Source organism: Lathamus discolor, chromosome 2 (genome assembly GCF_037157495.1).
Source record: "Lathamus discolor isolate bLatDis1 chromosome 2, bLatDis1.hap1, whole genome shotgun sequence".
NCBI lineage: Eukaryota > Metazoa > Chordata > Aves > Psittaciformes > Psittacidae > Lathamus > Lathamus discolor.
In genome coordinates, this window is record NC_088885.1 from 73,425,588 (window position 1) to 73,445,716 (window position 20,129).

General features: G+C 51.0%; 2 protein-coding genes across 2 annotated transcripts; both read left to right on the plus strand.

Annotated features, from left to right (window-relative positions):
* The first annotated feature begins 3,134 nt into the window (after window positions 1-3,134).
* LOC136008351 (tubulin beta-2 chain) lies at window positions 3,135-6,147 on the plus strand. Its single transcript, XM_065667454.1, has 4 exons — window positions 3,135-3,270; window positions 3,747-3,855; window positions 4,529-4,639; window positions 4,854-6,147. The coding sequence occupies exons 1-4, from the start codon at window positions 3,214-3,216 to the stop codon at window positions 5,912-5,914; spliced, it is 1,338 nt and encodes a 445-aa protein (XP_065523526.1). The 5' UTR covers window positions 3,135-3,213; the 3' UTR covers window positions 5,915-6,147.
* Window positions 6,148-17,204: 11,057 nt separating this feature from the next.
* LOC136008350 (tubulin beta-1 chain) lies at window positions 17,205-20,044 on the plus strand. The gene is made up of 5 exons (XM_065667453.1): window positions 17,205-17,238; window positions 17,291-17,395; window positions 18,049-18,157; window positions 18,434-18,544; window positions 18,761-20,044. Exons 2-5 carry the CDS (start codon window positions 17,339-17,341, stop codon window positions 19,819-19,821), a joined length of 1,338 nt encoding a protein of 445 aa, XP_065523525.1. The 5' UTR covers window positions 17,205-17,238; window positions 17,291-17,338; the 3' UTR covers window positions 19,822-20,044.
* Window positions 20,045-20,129: the final 85 nt, after the last annotated feature.

A 20,129-nucleotide genomic window follows, 5' to 3' on the forward strand; every position in this document is an offset into this window, starting at 1 on the left:
TTTCTGAAAGGAAAAGTGATTTTCTCTTTAGGAAAAAACCTTCTAATGACCCACAAATTGTACTGCAGAACATCACACAAACGCGCGTACTTCCCATTATAAATTAAAACGACCGAGTCCTTCCCTCGGGCTTTGTTAGCTGGTTTTTGCAACCTTCTGCGTCCTGCAAGGGAGTCGAGACTTTCACCAGTGACCGCTTCAGTAGCTTCAGACGGAGGCTCTGACGGCGATCACACCCAGCCGTGGAGCTGGGAGGATGGGAACCATGAAAGAGAGGAGGGGAGATAGAACTGGATAAAACGGGGTTGGTGCTCTGAGCTTCATTAAACAAACTCTTGACTGAGGTTATGTTATTCCTCCTCTTCGGTGCCCGTCAAGGGCGGCCGAGGGACAGCCCTGAGAGCCGGCATCCCACCCGCCCCGCCGCCGCTTCCGCAGTGCCCCGGCCGCGCTGCTTTGACGCCCTGGGAAATCAGCAGGGCGAGGGAAAAGGTTGCAGGCTCTTTTTGTTCCTTTCTTTTCTGTGCAGCTCTTTTCTGCCGCGGGGAGGAGGGAGGGCTGGTTGCCGGGGCGACTGGGGATGGAGGAATCCAGCCAGGGCCGGGGATGGGGCAGGGGCTGCGCTGACAGGCACATACATCGATGTGAGGCTAATACAGAGAAGGGAGAGAGAGCCACCGGCAGCCAACAGATGAACAGTTCATTTTCCTGCAAATAATTCCCAATATGCTACGCTGAACCTTCAGGAAACCTGCCGCTTCCAGTGCTTACCTTCGAATTAAGGTGGACCTTGTCTGAGGGCTCCTGAAGCGGAGGAGGGCTGCTGTTCACCTCTAAAGGGTCTCATTTAAGGGCTGCAGAAAAGCTAGACCTGTCTTTCCTCTCTCATCCCCCAGTAATGCTGCTCATTTTAGAAGCAAACCTTTCACAGTGGTTTCTTTTCTTCCAGTCTCAAGTTCTATACAGAAGATGTACTTGAATCCCCTCTCCTTTAAAATGTGAATTTTATTTGAAGATAAAGCAGTTGGGGCGAGGATCTTTCCTGCAGTGTTAATAATCCGTTTTCCTTGAATTAGATTTTAAAATGGCTTCCTTTGAAGCCTCAAGCTGTTAGAAATGAGCTTAACGTAGGTATGGAGTGTGTGTAAAATCAGCTCCCCCCTTTCGTGCTGAAATGACAGTAATTCTTCTAGTAAATAAGTAATATCAGTGTACAACACACAAATGTTTGTGGAAATAACAGTGGCAAGCAGCCATGGTACCTGTATTTTGCACCAGCTCCGCTGTAACGGGGTTTTGCTGCACCAGCATTCTCAAGAGCACACCCACCACAGCCATGGGAAAGGCTGGCATTGCTTTGAATCCTTACCTGAAGCTGTCAGTTGGTAATCCACTGGAGTTGCTAATCTGCAAGGCGTTTTTAAACAGGTAATTCTAGATGTGGATGTTGATTATGCAGTTAAGAAGCCTCAAAAAGAAGAAAAAAGAAAAAGTTTGCTTGGAATTAAGGCTACACTTTGCTCCTGAAGCGTGGTCAACCAAATAATGAAATCGCTCCTTAGCTTAGACCAGTAAAAACACATTTCAGAGGGAGTGCAAGTGATCAGGTTTATTATTTCAAAATCACTGTTGAAGAGACGAACCTGAGGGTGTCTTTTCAAGCATCCCCTTCGGGGGGCTGGGATGCCTTCTTCCCGAAAGGCGAACAAAAGAAAGGTGTGGATGCTTTGGAATAGTCATCAGAGGAAACCAGGTCTTTCTGCAGACTGCCTGGGAAGAGTGTAAAATGGGATCTGGGGTGATCCACAGGCAGGGTTATCGACCCGCATAAACGAGGTTAGAAAGATGAGGGGCGTCGACACCCGGGTAGAACAAAGGAAAGAGTATACGGAAGGGACAGGGATTGGAAATGGTGATGAACTTTCATCTGCCCCTCTAGAATAGCTGCAGCCTTCCTCTAGTGGGGTCGCTAAACCCGGCTTTAGTGGGGTTTAGCGAGGTTCATCGGGGTACAGCCCGGCGCTGGTTGCGGGCAATCCGCCCGCGCCTGCCGGAGCTCTGGGCAGCCTTCCCGCGGGGCCGCTCCCCGCCCTCGCCTCACCCTCGGTAACGCTACTGTGGAGCAGGCGGCACCCACGAGGAGCCGACACGCCGCGCTGGCCGCCCCGCAGGGCACCGGCTGCGGTGCGAACCGTGCCTCCCTCCCGTGCTCTTCCTCCCCCCGACCTCCTCCTCCTCCTCCCCGCGCGCTCCCTCTGCAGCCGTTGTGCCGTACCGGGATGCTCCCAAATATCCCGGGGAAAGCACCTCTGGGCGCACATCTTCAACCCTCCCTTGACAACCCAAAGTTCTTCCCTTTCTTCAGCCCTCAGCGTGTGAAAATCCCCAACTATCCGAGCGTCTGCAAGAGCCGATCGCTGCCGATCCGAGGGACACCCCCTTCCCCTCCGAGGCCCGCACCCTGCGGCGGCACCGGCAATGTCTGCTGTCTGGCCGAGGGTCGCTGGCGGCCGCAGCCGGGGAGCGGCTGGGTACAGGGCAGGGCGGGCGGACAGGGGTTTACGGGGCACAGCTCGTCCGAGGGCTCCCTGCCCTAGGTGCGGGGCTCCCGCCGCGGGTGTGGACTTGCGAGGGCAGAGGGGCGGCAGCTGCCGGCGCTTGCGGTGCCCCGCGGGTAGCGGAGTCTCCCGCCAGCGCCGGGTGAACGGAGGCACCGGTGGGGGGCGGGAGCAGCCTCCGGGCTCCCCCTCCTCCCCGCGGCAACGCCCGGTGCTGCGGCAGGGAAAGCTGCTCGTCCCGGGGAACAAAAGGCTGCGGTTGCCTCCGGACAGCGGGCGGGGCGGCGGGGCCGGGTCCATACACAGGAGGCCCAGGACGGGTCCCCACAGCCGCCCTGGGTGCCTTTGTCCCCGGGGTCAGCAGGGAAACGGGGCGCCGGGGCACGGGCGGCGGTACCGGTACCGGCGCGCCGCGCCCGCTCCCAAGAAGCCCCGCCCCTTACCGCAGGCCCCGCCCCCCGCTGCGGGAGACAATGCCGCAGCCACGCCCCGCCCCCGTGCGCCCATTGGCTCCGCGCCTCTCCCGCATGAAGTCACCGGCGGGGCGGGGCGCGGCGCCCGATTTAATGGGGGCGCGGGGCGCGGCCGCCGCAGCAGAGGGTGCGGGAGCGGGCGGAGAAGGTGCGAGTGCGGGGCAGCAGCGGACACCGGCGCCATGCGTGAGATCGTGCACATCCAGGCCGGGCAGTGCGGGAACCAGATCGGAGCCAAGGTACGGTTCGGCGCCCTGGCCGTCTGCCGGGAGCGCCGGGCGCTGCCCGCTGTAGCCGGGGACCGCCGCGGGGAGAACCCGCGCTCCCGCTGCGGAGGGGAGCACCGCCGCGGGGGCGGCTGCGCGGGCAGCTCCCGGCTGTCCCGACGGGAGGGGTTTCCGCGGCGTGGGCGCGGCGCGCCTTTAGGCTGCGGAGGGGAGAGCGGGTGCGGCGGTACCGTGCGTCCGCCCCCGCGGGCGGCGGGGGCCCTGGTGCGGGGGGTGAAGGGGGCGCCGATCCGGTGCCACACCCCTCCCGTCGGGGGGGGTGGGGGGGGCCGGGGCGCGTTAGTGTCCGCGTCTGGTGGGGGCCGCCCCCACGCGTGGCAAATCCGTGCGTGCCACGTGGCGGGGCTTTGGCCGGGGGGGCGCGGGCGGGGCGTGGCGGTGATGGCCCCCCCCTTTCACCTCCCGTCAACCCCGCCCGGTCCCCGCAGTTCTGGGAGGTCATCAGCGATGAGCATGGGATCGACCCCACGGGCAGCTACCACGGGGACAGCGACCTGCAGCTGGAGAGGATCAATGTCTACTACAATGAAGCCACCGGTAAGGACACCCTGTAGTGAGTTTCTTTCCTGTGCTGCTGGGGTTGGCAGGCAAGGTGGCCCCCAGTGCCTCCTGCCATGGAGGCTGTGCCTTCACCCTCCCTGCTGTGGGTGGTGCCCAGGCACAGCTTAAATCATGGAATTACAGAATGGTTTGGGTCGGAATGACCTTGAAGATCATCCAATCCCCCTGGCAGGGGTGGGGACACCTAGCACTAGACCAGGTTGCTTAAAGCCCCGTCCAACCTGGCTTTGAATACTGCCAAGGATGGAGCATTTACCACTTCCTTGGGCAACCCATTCCAGTGCCTCATCACCCTCACAGTAAAGAATTTCCTCCTTATATCAAACGTGAGCTCTCCTGCTTTAAGTTTAAACCCACTAGCCCTTGTCCTATCACTACAGTTCCTAATGGAGTCCTTCCCCAGCATCCTTGTAGGCCCCCTTCAGATATAAGAAGCGTGCTATGAGGTTTCCATTCAGCCTTCTCTTTCACAGGCTGAACAGTCCCCATTTTCTCAGCATCTCTTTGTATGGCAGGTTGCTTTGTATTCCCATCCCCAAATTCCCTAATCCTCCAAGTCAGGAGCAGCAATTCCTAGGCAGCAAATTGTGGGGAGGCAGAAGAGAGCCCAGCAGGTCTCCCATAACACTGGTGCTGGTTCCTCCTGCAGGTAACAAATACGTCCCCCGTGCCATCCTGGTGGACCTGGAGCCTGGCACAATGGACTCTGTGCGCTCCGGCCCCTTTGGACAGATCTTCCGGCCTGACAACTTTGTCTTTGGTGAGTGAGCGTGGGAGAGGAGTCCCAGTTTCTGAGCTCTGTGCACAGGAAGGAGTCAGAGCAAGCATGCAGGTGACCCTGGGGGACCTGAATGCCAGTAGCACGATGGGGATGGAGGGGAGGGGTGCAGGCTGTGGGGCAGGAGAGGTGGCATCATCTCTGTTCCTGCCTGGGGCCCTACTAACGGGGCACCTTGCTTCTGTGTGCCCCACAGGTCAGAGCGGGGCTGGCAACAACTGGGCCAAGGGGCACTACACGGAAGGCGCTGAGCTGGTGGACTCTGTCCTGGATGTGGTGAGGAAGGAGTCGGAGAGCTGCGACTGCCTGCAGGGCTTCCAGCTGACCCACTCGCTGGGCGGCGGCACGGGCTCTGGGATGGGCACCCTGCTCATCAGCAAGATCCGCGAGGAGTACCCCGACCGCATCATGAACACCTTCAGCGTCATGCCCTCTCCCAAGGTGTCGGACACGGTGGTGGAGCCCTACAATGCCACCCTCTCTGTGCACCAGCTGGTGGAGAACACGGACGAGACCTACTGCATCGACAACGAGGCCCTGTACGACATCTGCTTCCGCACGCTGAAGCTGACCACCCCGACGTACGGGGACCTCAACCACCTGGTGTCGGCCACCATGAGCGGCGTGACCACCTGCCTTCGCTTCCCCGGCCAGCTGAACGCCGACCTGCGCAAGCTGGCGGTCAACATGGTGCCTTTCCCGCGGCTGCACTTCTTCATGCCGGGCTTCGCGCCGCTCACCAGCCGCGGCAGCCAGCAGTACCGAGCCCTGACGGTGCCCGAGCTCACCCAGCAGATGTTCGACTCCAAGAACATGATGGCCGCCTGCGACCCGCGCCACGGCCGCTACCTGACGGTGGCCGCCATCTTCCGGGGCCGCATGTCCATGAAGGAGGTGGACGAGCAGATGCTCAACGTGCAGAACAAGAACAGCAGCTACTTTGTGGAGTGGATCCCCAACAACGTGAAGACGGCCGTCTGCGACATCCCCCCGCGCGGCCTCAAGATGTCTGCCACCTTCATTGGCAACAGCACGGCTATCCAGGAGCTCTTCAAGAGGATCTCGGAGCAGTTCACGGCCATGTTCCGGCGCAAGGCTTTCTTGCACTGGTACACCGGTGAGGGCATGGATGAGATGGAGTTCACAGAGGCAGAGAGCAACATGAATGACCTGGTCTCCGAATACCAGCAGTACCAGGATGCCACTGCCGATGAGCAGGGGGAATTTGAAGAGGAGGGAGAGGAGGATGAGGCGTAAGGTTGAAATGGGTAGGAGTTAAGTATAGTCTGAGCAGGCAAGTGTTCATTGAGAGAAGGAATCTGTGCAGTTGTGCTGAAGCATGCATTTTTTAATTTGGTGCTCTCCACTGTTGCTTCTGTCAGCAGTTTTGTATCCTTGACTGTCCAATGTAACAGTAGTTGCAAAAATACTTCTGAGTCCTCTGTTGAAATGGTTAACTTCTCAAACATAAAGGCTTTTTGTGTCCTAAACTGTCTCCTCTTTCTTATTTCTGTCTAGATTAAGAGCACTCTCTTGTGGTTTTCTGTAGCTTCACTTCTTGGGTATTTTTCCTTAACCTTAGTGAAAGGCTAAGTTCAATAAAACAAGATTTCTCAGGCTGTGAATTTAACAGCATGAAGAGGGAGTTGCTCAGCTTAAGATGGCAGCTAATTTATGGGAACTGTGGATTCATTGTTGGGACGCTCCTCTGTCTAGCAGAAAGCTGCCTTGGCTAATAGAAACAAGACCCTGCACTTGAGAGTCCTGCAACTCCTATTCATGGATGTACGTAGCGGTGAGGTCAGCAAGAAGGTATTGAAGCCCACATTACAAGCTGTCAAAACTGATTTGACAGGATAGCTCCAGGCTTTCCCCTCTGCCATTCAGCAGCAATTAGTTAACTTGTTCCATGGCCTGTAGTACATATGTATGGGTGGCTGCCTGAAATTTGACTTGAACCTGAGATGTTTTATCTTTCCCCTAACCTTCCTCTCTCAGTATAAGAAGTCCATGCAAAGAAGCATGGGTCTGTACTAAGATACAACTTGAGCTTCATTAAGAACCTGAACTTCTTCAGGTATAAAATTGTTTCCCCAAAATAGCCACTAATCTGCCCTTAACTGTAAAGGGATTGACTCAGTAAGGCAATCAATCCCATTTAGATGATGGGAGATGATGGTTAGTTTTCTAGGTAACATGGCTTGAAATGCTGCCTAGAGCATACATGCAGTCTTGAAATAGTCATCTATCAATACCTTGACAATAGCAGTCTCCTGCCTCCCAAGTTACACATTTACAGGGTTGTTTGGTGCTCTTGGTCCCTGCAGCAGGAAATGGACCTGCAAGAGCAGCGTAGCAGCACTCCGTTGTGCATCTTTGTGAAGGTAAGTGTGGTTTCATTACAGTGAGCAAGGGGGAATTAATGTGACTCTGTGCTTAGAGGATGCAGGAACCCTGAGTGAATCTAAAAGGCAGCTGTCAGATGTTATAGGGTCCAAGTCTTTTCTATGAAACAAGAGTAAAATCCCTCATTGAATATAGCAGTTACCCAATGTATGTATAGACCTTAGTTCACACAACCATCACTTAGGGGAATTTTCCGGTACTGAAAGTGTTGCTTTGAGAGCTGCTGCTAATGCTACAATTATGGTGGCCCTGAAAGAGCTGATATCCACATGTGTGCTGCCTCTTTTGTAATCCTTCAATGAAATGCTTGCAAGGCATTAGTGGAATAAAGACAAAAGAGAGCTGCTGTGCATTGCATCTTGCCTGGTTTAGCTCTGTTAATTGACTCTGCTGCCTGCAGATGCTGCTCTGGGTATATGCTGTTCCTTTGCTGATAAACCTATTAACATGGAATGAAGGACAACAGGTACTTGGTAAAGCTTTTCACTGGTCTATATGCTTCATTTCTGATGTACACCCTGTAAAGAAGGGTGAGAAGCACTTAAGGTGCCTTAACTGTCAGTAAACATATAGAGCTGTATATACCTATAGTAGTACCTGTATTTGTTAGCTCTTGAGCAGTTCCAGGATTAAGCATTAAACACATTGAGGTTGTTTTAGTAACTGAGCTGCCTCAGGCCCTTTGGGGAAATAGCACGTTGTCTGGTTGTCAAAGTAACCTTCCCTTGGAATTACCTAGCTGGGTTGCACTTGAAACTGTTTATCATACAGCTTTGTTTGTAAAGCTGAGGAGGACAGCCAGCAAATGAATTGAAATAAAGTTTAAAGGGTGAGAACCTGGTCCTTGCCAGTAAAGATCAGCCTTTCCATAGCAGGTTTCACTAGCGTTCAGCATGTCTAGCTTGTAATTCTCAGTGTAATTACACTCTGTCTCTAGCTAACCCTTAAATATAGCTACACAAGAGACACATTTCACTAACGGCTCCCTTACTAGGAAGCAGAGCACCATCCTACATTGCTTGTATTCTGGGGTTTTTTTTCCTGCTTCTGTTATGGAAGAGAAGCTATAAATAGAGATACTCTAGACAGCATCATGTCCTTTCATAAATCCTACACATCTTATTTGCCAGTCATAATCATTAAAAAAAAAAATCAAACTCGTTTTGGTAGCTGAGGGAAATACAGATACTGGAAGATGTAAAGGAGAGGTTCAGAACTCCTTGATAGGAACAGTAGGTCAACGATAAGGGAGGATGTGTCTCCTCAGTGGGCCTGGGGGCTGCAGTACCATTTTCTTTCTGTTGGATCTTTTAGTTTTAGCTGTATCTGTCACCCAGGAGACCATTTACTATAAAAACTGGAGACTGACTGCTGTATGCCAAACAACACGCAGATGTCTTCACAAGTGCTCATAGTTGCACTTTTTCTGTTTCACGAAGAAAGCAGAGCCATGGAAAGAGTTTCAGATTGGGTAATCTGACTGCCTTAACCTCCATTGGGTGTTGATTTGTCCATGTGATGAACAATGCCTGTAAGGCTAAAGGTCTTGGATGAAGTATCCTGTTTGGAAAAAATGAGTGTAGATAGCATAGACTTAGTGGTGTGCAGCTTAAACCACTTACAATGATTCATTTGTGTGGAAACAGAGGTTAATAATATCAAGCAATATATTTTTGTTTCAACATATCAGTGGTGGCCTTTGTTGGCAACTAGAGCTGATGGTGTTGGGGAAGGAACAATCAGTTTGTTCCCTTTAAGACTGTGGTATTTTTAAGCACATTAGCAAAATGTCTTGACCAAGGCAAACAGCTCAAATGTTTGTCTGTTGGTAGATATAAGATGATAAGTCTAAGGCTGTAAAAGCAGCTAGAGACAGTATGTAGGTTTACATAGAAATGGAATGAGGTGTGGTAGCACTAAGATGCCATCTCTCCTAAGTTCTCTTTGCTGTTTGATTCTGGGACCTCAGTCTACGCTGTTGTACCGGTACAGACTGGTACATCAATGTAGACTGACTGTAGACTGACGATAGACTGGTCTATCAGTGTTGTGAAAGGATAGTCCAATATGTGGTCTGGTTCTTCAAACCACTTAAGTTGAGAACACAGTCCTGCATCTGTTTTCTAACAGATGTTTCCTGGGCTGCCAAGTGGGAGCATTAACAATTCTCAGCATATGTGAGGTGTCCCTATACATCAGAAACTGGGTTGCACTAAACATACAGTGGTTGCATGAATGTGATAATCTAGGAATTAAACCTGAGGCCCATCTTATTGACAGGTGTATCTCACCAGAAGGTATGAGGTGAAGAACACAGTAAAGCAAAGTAGAGATAGGATTTATAGCCTAAGGAAAGAAGGGAAATCCAGATCTTTGGTCTCTTCTCCAGCCAATTCTCTGAAAAATGAGGCAAAATCCTAATCTTCTGTGCAGGCAGATCTGCTTATGGATGATGGTATCACATGCTGCATACTTCAAAAGAGTACAGTGCTTGTAGGTCTTTGTAGGTATCTGTGCAAATATATGTGCTTAAAGAATTCTGGAATTCTTGAAGAAATCTAAAATTCATTCACGCTATAAGCACCTGCCTTTTGATACTCCATCAATTACCTGTCCAGGCCTGTTTGTTATTAAGACAGGAAAGAGCAGCCTATTGGAGCTCAGATACTTCCATTTTAGATGGCTGTTATCTTTAGCTTGCCTACATGTAAATCCAAAATGGAAGCATTTAGTCACAGGAAAGTGCCTGAGGCCATGGGGCGTTTTGGAAAAAGACGTTTCTTGGCCCTGACTCTCTTGGACACTTGTCCAGCTGGAGCCCTCTGAGCATTTGAATCCGAGGCATGGGGAGGGTATCGGGGGAGCTGTGAAGCCTGTTCCTCCCCCTTTCCCCAGCCATTCTGCTGGCAAAGGACACAGTGCAGTGACAACTCTTTCCTCTCCCTGAGCAGTTTAACAAGCACCGAACTGTTTCCCTGCTTCAATCCCATTTCAAGGATTTTATTTGTGAATCTGCCAGAGAGAAAAATTGTGTCTTTTTGAAGTGTGTGGAAAAAAAAAAGAAATAATTTAAGAGTAGGTCATTCCCTCCTCGCCACTCAAAGTCATTTTTCCCTTACGGGCAGAATTCCTCTCCTAAGGGAGGAAATCAAGTCAGCTTTGTTAAATTCTTGTTTACTAACATTCATGCAGGGTAGAGATTTTCTAAGTGGTCTCAATTTATCTCGTATGTCATCTTTTATAACCAGATTATTTTTCTTACTTGGTAAGTTTAAGGCATATTTTCTTTTCTTTTTGGCAAGAGTGCCACTATCATTGCAAAGAAAACTGATAGTGCAAATTGCAAACAAGTTAATAATCCAAGTTAAGCAGAATGTGATAACACTTGCTTCAGAGGACAGAGTGGCTGCCCTGGCAGAGGTTGTGTAGCTTGTTCAGTCAACAGTCCTCTGTTGTTTTGCACTGAAAAATGTTTCCACATTTTCCGTGAATGTAGTAGGAAGATACTGCCTGCCTCCATGGTGAATAATTAAACAGGGTTTTCAAGCTGGATTCAAATGGCCTCACAACAAGCTTTACAAACATGAAATGAAATTCAAGCATTGACTTACAGTCTGCTGCTCTGCATCCAGCATAATGCTGGTCTTACAGTTAATAAATTAATTGTATGGCTGGTTTTTGGAAAGTCCAGCTGTGATTCCAGCTCCACCCTAGCAGGCTGTGAGATAGCTTGCATTAGAGATTTTCAGTGCATTGAGAAAACTGCCACTTGACTGGGCTGGCCTGATTCAGTATCTTCCAGCTGCTAAAAGGGATGGTCCTATTTCCCTTGCCCTGCTTCAGGTGTTACCTTTGTGTTATTTCCCTTAGGCGGCTCCAAGGCATATCTGACCCCTCTACCAGTCGGTTCGGCTCCCTAAACTTCATAGTTAGAGACAGTAAACTGGGGATAGGGAAGAAGCTTTTTCTTGAATTACGGAGTGCACCGGGGTGAGAACTGGTGCAAAGGAGGAGGAAAAGGCAGGCAGCTGGAAGCAGGAGAGAGCAGAGCAAGATGTTCTGTAGATTGAACCACCTGGTGTGATGGCACCCTCAACTCTCCCGCAGAGAGCCAGGGCAATGTACATTGAATCCCACCACAAACTACTGCATCTCTCAGCAGACATCACAAGATGAAGTTTCGAGTTTGTTTAGTGTCAGTTTGAGTTACAAGTAGCTATCGGATTGCAAGATAAAGCAAGGAGGCTAAGGAACAAAAGAAACAGTGACTAGCAGATCAAAGTTGCTATCTGTGCGTTGTTCTCGATGACGTGCAGGAAATAAAGTACCCTAGAAAACATGATATCAGCATTTCATTTATATTGGTGCTGGAATCTTAGTCGTCTCTTGACTGGAGGACCCAGTTTGTAGAGATAGCAGACGTATTTCATCTACTGAGCAATCTTACAAGGTATGCAGCCTGGACGGGTGCAGGAGCCATCTGGCTCCTACCCCGTCACATCTGGTGTGCCAAGCAGAAATAATGAGAGGCTGCATTGTTTTGCCCTTCTTCTCAGTGAATCGGTGCCTGATGATGCTCAACATGTTTTTCTCTTCCTGGAGTAATTTTGCAACATGTGATCATGTTTATGGTGACCTTGGAAGCCAGACGAGTGGGGTTCTGTCTGCTGTGTCCTGCACAATGACATTCACAGAAATTCCTGACTCTGGGTGGCTATAGTCTAAATTCACAAGAGACACCACAGGGTGTGGAAGAAGTATGTTCGTGAACAGTTCTTCCCTCAGAAGGAGCACAGGTCATTTTAGATTTGGCAGTGCCCTAAATAGCTTTGTTATGTGATGCTCTCTCACACGTTTATTCTCTCTCTTTTGTTCTTCGCCAAACACACAAACCCTCAGGCACAACAAACACACGTACAGAGGACTCTGCAATGAAACTGCTTTTGCTCATTCACAAAAGCATGCTCAGCTGTGTAGTATTTAACTGCTTTAGCGCCTGTGGTAGGTTGTAATTTTGAAATAAAAATAGATTTTCCTTTTTGGTATTTTATTACTAGAATTAAAACCTCCTTCACAATTATTCCACCCTTTTGCTGTCAGAAATATTCTTTTATCTTCATGCACACTGCAAATGATTAGCACTGGGTTCTAAAGGTGACCTCAGACAGTCCTCATCAGATGGGAATATCACCGTTATGAGGTAGAAGGCAAACAATAAGCTGATGAACAGAGCCTGCTCATTCAAGTACCTTCAGAAAGACTCAAAACATCGTGTGGTCTCTGGTATACACGCCTGAGCAACATGTGACGTCACCCATCACAAGTAAGTGAGACTGAAGCCACAAGCAGACATTTTGTATGCTTGAGCAGCTGTCACATTTGTACAGTTGTGATTCTTTTCCGAACAATGGGAAATTACAGACAGACGTGAAAATGTTGTGGGATCCCTGTTGCCTCCCTTGTGCATCCATCGCCTGGGCTCTGCTGTTGCCCTGGAAACTGGGAAATCAAGGTTTGGTGCAGGCAGGGGGGCTGCTGGCAGAGCTTTGGCTGCCCAGTGGCATATGCACTCCCTTGCTGTGAATGGGAGAGTTTTGAATTTCGCTTGCAACAATGAACACTTAGAGTTTATGGAGCTGTGTTAAAAAAATACAACAGGGAACTCCTATATCTGCTTAAATAGCACTGAGGGCTAAGATTTGTTGAATTGATTTCCAAAATGGAGGGTTCTGAACTTACATTCAAGTGATCGATATTTAATTTGCTTCACTGTGTGCTCACGGGTGTTCAGCATTGCTGTAGGTGAGGGAAGGTATGCACATAAACATCTACCTCTCTCTAGGTACTCAGCTTTAAACCCTGGAGCTATATCACCCCCCAGAAACTAGTGTGGATTTACAAAGAGACCAGTGCTATAGCATCTAAGAATTAGTTTCCTAATAAAAGCTCAGAATCCTTAGTGGAATAACTATAAAGGACACTAGGAGGACACTGTGTAAGTGGGAAGAAGACATCTTAAGGAATGTTCAGGTGCTTTCAGGAGAGGGACCAAAATGCTGCAAGCTGGTATTTTTCAGATTTCCAGGAACACTTTGGCACCCAAAAAGCCCTTCGATGCCTGTGTGGATGCCCCCAGGAATGCCAGAGGTGCAATTGTATTGTAGTTCCACCAGTAATGAGAAGATGTAACTGCCTACTGCTGCTCAAAAGGGTGAGTTATGGCTACAGCAAGTAGAAATGTATATGCATGTGTTGTGTGAGCAATAACAAAGACTGCCTGTGATTAAGGATTGCAGAAATGTGTCAAAGGAAAATCCTGACAACAGCTGGGATATAAAGAACACAAACTTCAAGGGAATTTGGTGAAATATCTCAGTGCCAGCACAAGTCTGGATTTTTTGTGATTGAAAAAGCCATGTGTAAAAACACCACATGTAATTCCATGTGTTGCAAAGCTTGAGCCAGTCCCTGCTTGTGACATTTCACAGCAGCTGAGGTTTCTGCGCTCCAGGAGAAAAAGACCTGCAGTTGACAAGCAAGTCAATTCAGTGGAGCAAATTGAAAGCCACTTTTGAAAATATGGCCAAAGTATTCTTCCAAGCAGCCAAATGCTGGGCAAAGATAAGGTACTTCCTTACCCACTAGTATTTCCTGCCATAAAGGAAAACATTGAGTGAAACCGCTGACATTATCCACTGATTTATACTGTGTTAAGCATAGTTAACGAGTAACATGTAAACAACTTTGTTTATTCTGGCTGCAACTACCTTTCTTATTGATAGTGGTAATGATTTGCCACATAAATTTCTACCTCTCCTTTTCAAAAATCTGTGGGTTTGAAGCTGTTACAATTGCAGTGTGATGTTGTAGTGTATTGTGACAGAGATCAACAAACCAATCTGTTCTGTTGGTCACACACAGCCTCCCACTCCTTCCTCTCCCTTTCACATGATCACAGAATTGTGGAGATTGCCCAGGACCTCTGGAGATTGCCTGAGTCCTTTACTCAGCCTGGGAGGGTCAGCTAGGGCAGGTTAATCAGGGTTGTGTCCACTTGGGTTTTGTATATCTCCAAGAATGGAGAGTCCACAACCTCCCTGGGCAACCTGTGCCGGAGAAAAAGAAGTTTTTTCTTATGTTTAGAGGGAATTTCTTGTGGTTTTGGTTTGTGCCCGTTGCCTGTCCTACTGGCACTGGGCACCACCTGGCTCCACCTTTTTCACTATTTCCCATAAAGTATTTATACACACTTGTAAGATTCCCCTGAGCCTTCTCCGGGACAATCAGTCCCAGATCTCAGTCTCTCCTCATATGACAGGTGCTCCAGTACCTCAGGTTTCTCTATGTCCATCTTTTCCTATGCCATTTTTTCACTGAAAATGTCCCCTGCCATATTCAGTAGCAGGTCTATTTTTTCCCCAAGACTCCCTTTTGCTGCAGATGGACCTGTAGAAGTCTTTTTCACATCCTTTGCTTTGACTTTCCTAACCTTTCCTAACCCTGCACACTAAGACACTGACTCTGTGTTGCTCCTGGATCACCTTACTCTACTTTCACCTCCTGAATGCTTCCTTTTCCTATTTGTATTTACTCAGAAGCTCTTTGTTCATCCGTACAGGCCTCCTGCCACCTCTGCTTGATTTCCTGTTTGTTGGCATGAGCCATTCTTGAGGCTGGAAGAAGTGATTCCTGAAAGTCAACCAGCTATCCTGGACTCTTCTCTTGAGGACCATCTCCTGCAGGATTCTTCCAGACAGATACCTGGAAAGGCTAACATCTGCTCTCCTGAAGATCAGGAAACTGTGATCCCGCAAGTTACCTTGCTCTCTTCTATTGGGATCTGAACTCCACTGCCTCATGGTCACTGCAGCCAGGCCTGCCCTGAGCCTTTTTAACCCTGACTTCTTCCTTGCTTGTAAGTATCAGGTCCAGCAGAGTGTCTGCCTTTGAACTCCTTGATCATCCGTGTCAGGAAATGATCATCAATGGACTCCACAAAACTCCTGGATTGCTTGTACCCTGCTGTGTCGTCCCTACAGCAGATATTGGGGATGTTGAACTCCCCCTTGAGGACTAGGGCCTATGAATGCAAGACCAATTCCAGTCGTCCAAAGGTCTTACTTACTTCTCTTCATGATCAGGTGGTGTTTAGCCACCGCAACATAGTGCACATTGGTTTGACCACTAATACTGACCCTTTAGATCTCAGCTGGCTCACCATTCACCCCCAGGCAGACGTCTGTGCTTTTCTGCTACTCTTACACAAATGGTGACTCTCCTTCCTTGCCTTCCCAGTCCATCCTTCCTAAAGAGACTGCCTCCCTTCATCAATGTCCTGCCATGTTGATCCCTCAGCACTTCGTATTGTGCTTGAGGGGGACCCCCTCCAGGTCTGTTGTGCTGAATACGAGGTACGCCATTTTCCATCCTCTTTGCTAACATGTTCCACTGCTTCCCTGTTTGATTGTGGGTTGTCAGTTCCCTTCCCTGGTCTCTCTGTAAAGCTGTCCTCACCAAGCCAGCCAGCTGTGTGGCAAAGTTTCTTTCACTATTGAAATACTTACAGCTGTGATTCAATTGATGTTTTTATAGTCACATTCAATAGTTTCTCCACAATCCATTATAGACCCTGCTGAAATTTATTTTGGATATCCTTCTCAGCAGCAGTGCAGATTCAGGTGTACCTCAGTTGGTTCAAATATATTGTTCTTACTGTTGTGCTTGAACTTGTCGCTCCTCTCTCAGTCATCTGCCACGTACATCTGTTCAGTTTATTTCTATGACCAAACAAGCAGATATGCTGGGAGCAGGATCCAAAATCTTCCAAAATAAGATGTGTGTCAGGTGTCTGGTAGGACAGCGTGTAACTTATCGTAGAATCATAGAATGGTTTGGATTGGAAAGGATCTTCAGAGGTCATCTAGCCCAACCCTCCTGCAATGAGCAGAGACATCTTCAGCTAGAGCAGGATGCTCAGAGCCTCATCCAGCCTGGTACTGAAGGTCTCCTGTGATGGCTCATCCACCACCTTTTGGGCCAACCTGTGCCAGTATTTTACCACCCTCATTGCAAAGAATTTTTTCCTCACATCCAGCCTGAATCTCCCCTCTTTAAAACCATCATTCCTCATCCTGTTGCAACAGGGCCTGCTGAAGTCTTTCTCCATCTTCTTATAGGCCCCTTTTAAGAACTGAAAAGCCACAATAAGGTCTCACTGGAGTCTTCTCCAGGCTGAACAACCCCAACTCTTCCAGCCTTTCCTCATAGAAGAGGTGTTCCATCCCTCTGATAATTTTTGTGTCTCTCCTCTGGACCCCCTCCAACAGGTCCATGTCTTTCCTGTGCTGAGGACCCCAGAGCCAGATGTAGTACTCCAGGTGGGGTCTGACCAGAGCAGAGGGGGAGAATATCCTCCTTTGACCTGCACTTATCCCATTCCTATGTGTGTTCCAACTCCTATTATAGCCAGATCACTCCCAGAAAAAAACATTCTTTAGCAGCAGCATGAAGTTTCATGGCAGTCTTCTGCGTTCCTGAGGTCAGAGCTCTACACATACAGGTTTGGCAGCACTATCTGAAGCAGAACTGTGCTGCTTGAGCATGGCTGTGGGGTCTACCACAGCCACCCAGTCCCTATGTGCTGCAGGTGTCTGAGATACGGAGAGATGATTCTTGGGCTTTAAACATACCAAAACATGATTACAGAGGCCTGAGCTAGAAACACAGGTTTCACGGGCGCTAAAAACACAGCAGCGCATGCTTTGCTGCTGCAGCACAGCGGAGGCAAAGCCAGCAATGGGATGAACTCCCAGCAGGTGCACAAAGAGGGGTTTCTGGGTTTATTTTCCACTTTTTCGGTCAGACACGCACAACGCCCTGTGCAGCTCCGGCCTCTCTCCCTCCCACCGCCTGAGGGCGACCCCACGCCAGCGCCCCACGCCCGCCGCATTCTAACTGCGGAGTGTCCAGGCGCGCACCGACCGCCGCCGCTCCCGCACCGAGCCCCCCGCAACGGGAGACATCGCCACGGCACCGCCCCGACCCCGTGCGCCCATTGGCTCCGCCGCATGAACTCACCGGCGGGGCGGGGCGCGGCGCCCGATTTAATGGGGGGCGCGGGGCGCGGCCTCCGCAGTGGCGAGTGCGGGAGCGGTGGGAGGGGGGTGCGAGCACGGACCGGCAGCGGACACCGGCAGCGGACACCGGCAGCGGACACCGGCAGCGGACACCGGCAGCGGACACCGGCAGCGGACACCGGCACCGGACACCGGCACCATGCGTGAGATCGTGCACATCCAGGCCGGGCAGTGCGGAAACCAGATCGGAGCCAAGGTACGGGCCGGAGAGGGGGGCGATGCCCGGTGTGGGACTGTGGGGCCCCGCGGTCGAACGCCTCCCCGTCCCCAAAGGCAGAGTAGCCCGGGGCTTGAAAAAGCATCGCGGCTCCTGCTCCTGTCTCCGGCAGTCTGACCCGCCGCTGTGCTGGGCGCCGGCTGCGCTGTGCCCCGGCTCCCGCCCGTCGCTGCCCGCCTCGTTTTCCCGCAAGCAGCAGCGGCATCCGACTGCTTCCTCCCTTTCTTCCCCCGCCTCGCTGGTGCGGACCGCTGAGGGAGCAAGAGGGGTTTCAGTGCTATGGAGAGCCCCCTCACCGAGGGTGTTACAGGTGTTGTCATCTTCTTGTAATGCCTAGAGTGCCTCATGCCCCAGCTAGACAATGGGAGAAGACTAAGCTGAGATACCTGGGCACTGCCATCCTTTGAATATAAGCAATAAAAGAATTAACTCGCATGTTGGTGCTCAGCTGCCTGCCTGCCTGCAGCTGCTGTGGTCAGGGAAAGCCTTCTGTGCTGCCTCACCTTCCTCCAAGGCAGCTGCTCTGCTATGCAAGGGAGTGGTCAGGAAATGGCATGTACAGACTGTGCTGGTGTGTGTGATTGGCACTGGCCAGCTGTGGTTAACAACTGCTGTTCTCCAAATATTTCTAGTTCTGGGAAGTCATCAGCGATGAGCATGGCATTGATCCCACAGGCAGCTATCACGGGGACAGTGACCTGCAGCTGGAAAGGATCAATGTCTACTACAATGAAGCTGCTGGTAAGTGTGTCTGCTTCATTAGATGCCTTTAAATAAATGGGGCAGGCATGCCAGCTCACTAAGGCTGGAAAAATCCCTGAAAAAGAGCTGTCACCTGCCAGTGACTCCTCTAAGAGAGCTTTGTTCTCAGAATGGCTCTGATAACACAGTAAGTAGGCTTGAGCTAGACAGTGTGTCTCCAGTGAAATGCAGGGAGGTGGTATGGGAGCACAGCAGGGGTCCTGTGGCACTGGCTGCCAACTGTAGGGCTAACGCTGGTGCTGGTTCCTCCTGCAGGTAACAAATACGTCCCCCGTGCCATCCTGGTGGACCTGGAGCCTGGCACAATGGACTCTGTGCGCTCCGGCCCCTTTGGACAGATCTTCCGGCCTGACAACTTTGTCTTTGGTGAGTGAGCGTGGGATGGAGGAGTCCCAGTTTCTGAGCTCTGTGCACAGGAAGGAGTCAGAGCAAGCATGCAGGTGACCCTGGGGGACCTGAATGCCAGTAGCACGATGGGGATGGAGGGGAGGGGTGCAGGCTGTGGGGCAGGAGAGGTGGCATCATCTCTGTTCCTGCCTGGGGCCCTACTAACGGGGCACCTTGCTTCTGTGTGCCCCACAGGTCAGAGCGGGGCTGGCAACAACTGGGCCAAGGGGCACTACACGGAAGGCGCTGAGCTGGTGGACTCTGTCCTGGATGTGGTGAGGAAGGAGTCGGAGAGCTGCGACTGCCTGCAGGGCTTCCAGCTGACCCACTCGCTGGGCGGCGGCACGGGCTCTGGGATGGGCACCCTGCTCATCAGCAAGATCCGCGAGGAGTACCCCGACCGCATCATGAACACCTTCAGCGTCATGCCCTCTCCCAAGGTGTCGGACACGGTGGTGGAGCCCTACAATGCCACCCTCTCTGTGCACCAGCTGGTGGAGAACACGGACGAGACCTACTGCATTGACAACGAGGCCCTGTACGACATCTGCTTCCGCACGCTGAAGCTGACCACCCCGACGTACGGGGACCTCAACCACCTGGTGTCGGCCACCATGAGCGGCGTGACCACCTGCCTTCGCTTCCCCGGCCAGCTGAACGCCGACCTGCGCAAGCTGGCGGTCAACATGGTGCCTTTCCCGCGGCTGCACTTCTTCATGCCGGGCTTCGCGCCGCTCACCAGCCGCGGCAGCCAGCAGTACCGAGCCCTGACGGTGCCTGAGCTCACCCAGCAGATGTTCGACTCCAAGAACATGATGGCCGCCTGCGACCCGCGCCACGGCCGCTACCTGACGGTGGCCGCCATCTTCCGGGGCCGCATGTCCATGAAGGAGGTGGACGAGCAGATGCTCAACGTGCAGAACAAGAACAGCAGCTACTTTGTGGAGTGGATCCCCAACAACGTGAAGACGGCCGTCTGCGACATCCCCCCGCGCGGCCTCAAGATGTCTGCCACCTTCATTGGCAACAGCACGGCTATCCAGGAGCTCTTCAAGAGGATCTCGGAGCAGTTCACGGCCATGTTCCGGCGCAAGGCTTTCTTGCACTGGTACACCGGTGAGGGCATGGATGAGATGGAGTTCACAGAGGCAGAGAGCAACATGAATGACCTGGTCTCTGAATACCAGCAGTACCAGGATGCCACTGCCGATGAGCAGGGGGAATTTGAAGAGGAGGGAGAGGAGGATGAGGCTTAAGTCCTGTAGTATTCAAAGAACTTCTGTAAAGCAGGCATGTCTACTGAGCGACTTTTTTCTGATAGTGGTGGTGAAGCATGCTCTTTAGAAACAGTGTACCCAATTATCCTCTCAGCTCTTGTAACTTTGACAAATTTCTCAATGTAACAACTCTGAATCCCAGTTATTACAATGGTTTTGCCCTTTAATGTTAAGAGCACATAAAGGCATGTATTCTAGATAATGTTTTCTGTCTTTCTTAACATAAGTAAGTTCAAAAACATGTTAAGTCTTGCAGCACAGTGGTGCACTCTGATCTACTGAGGGGC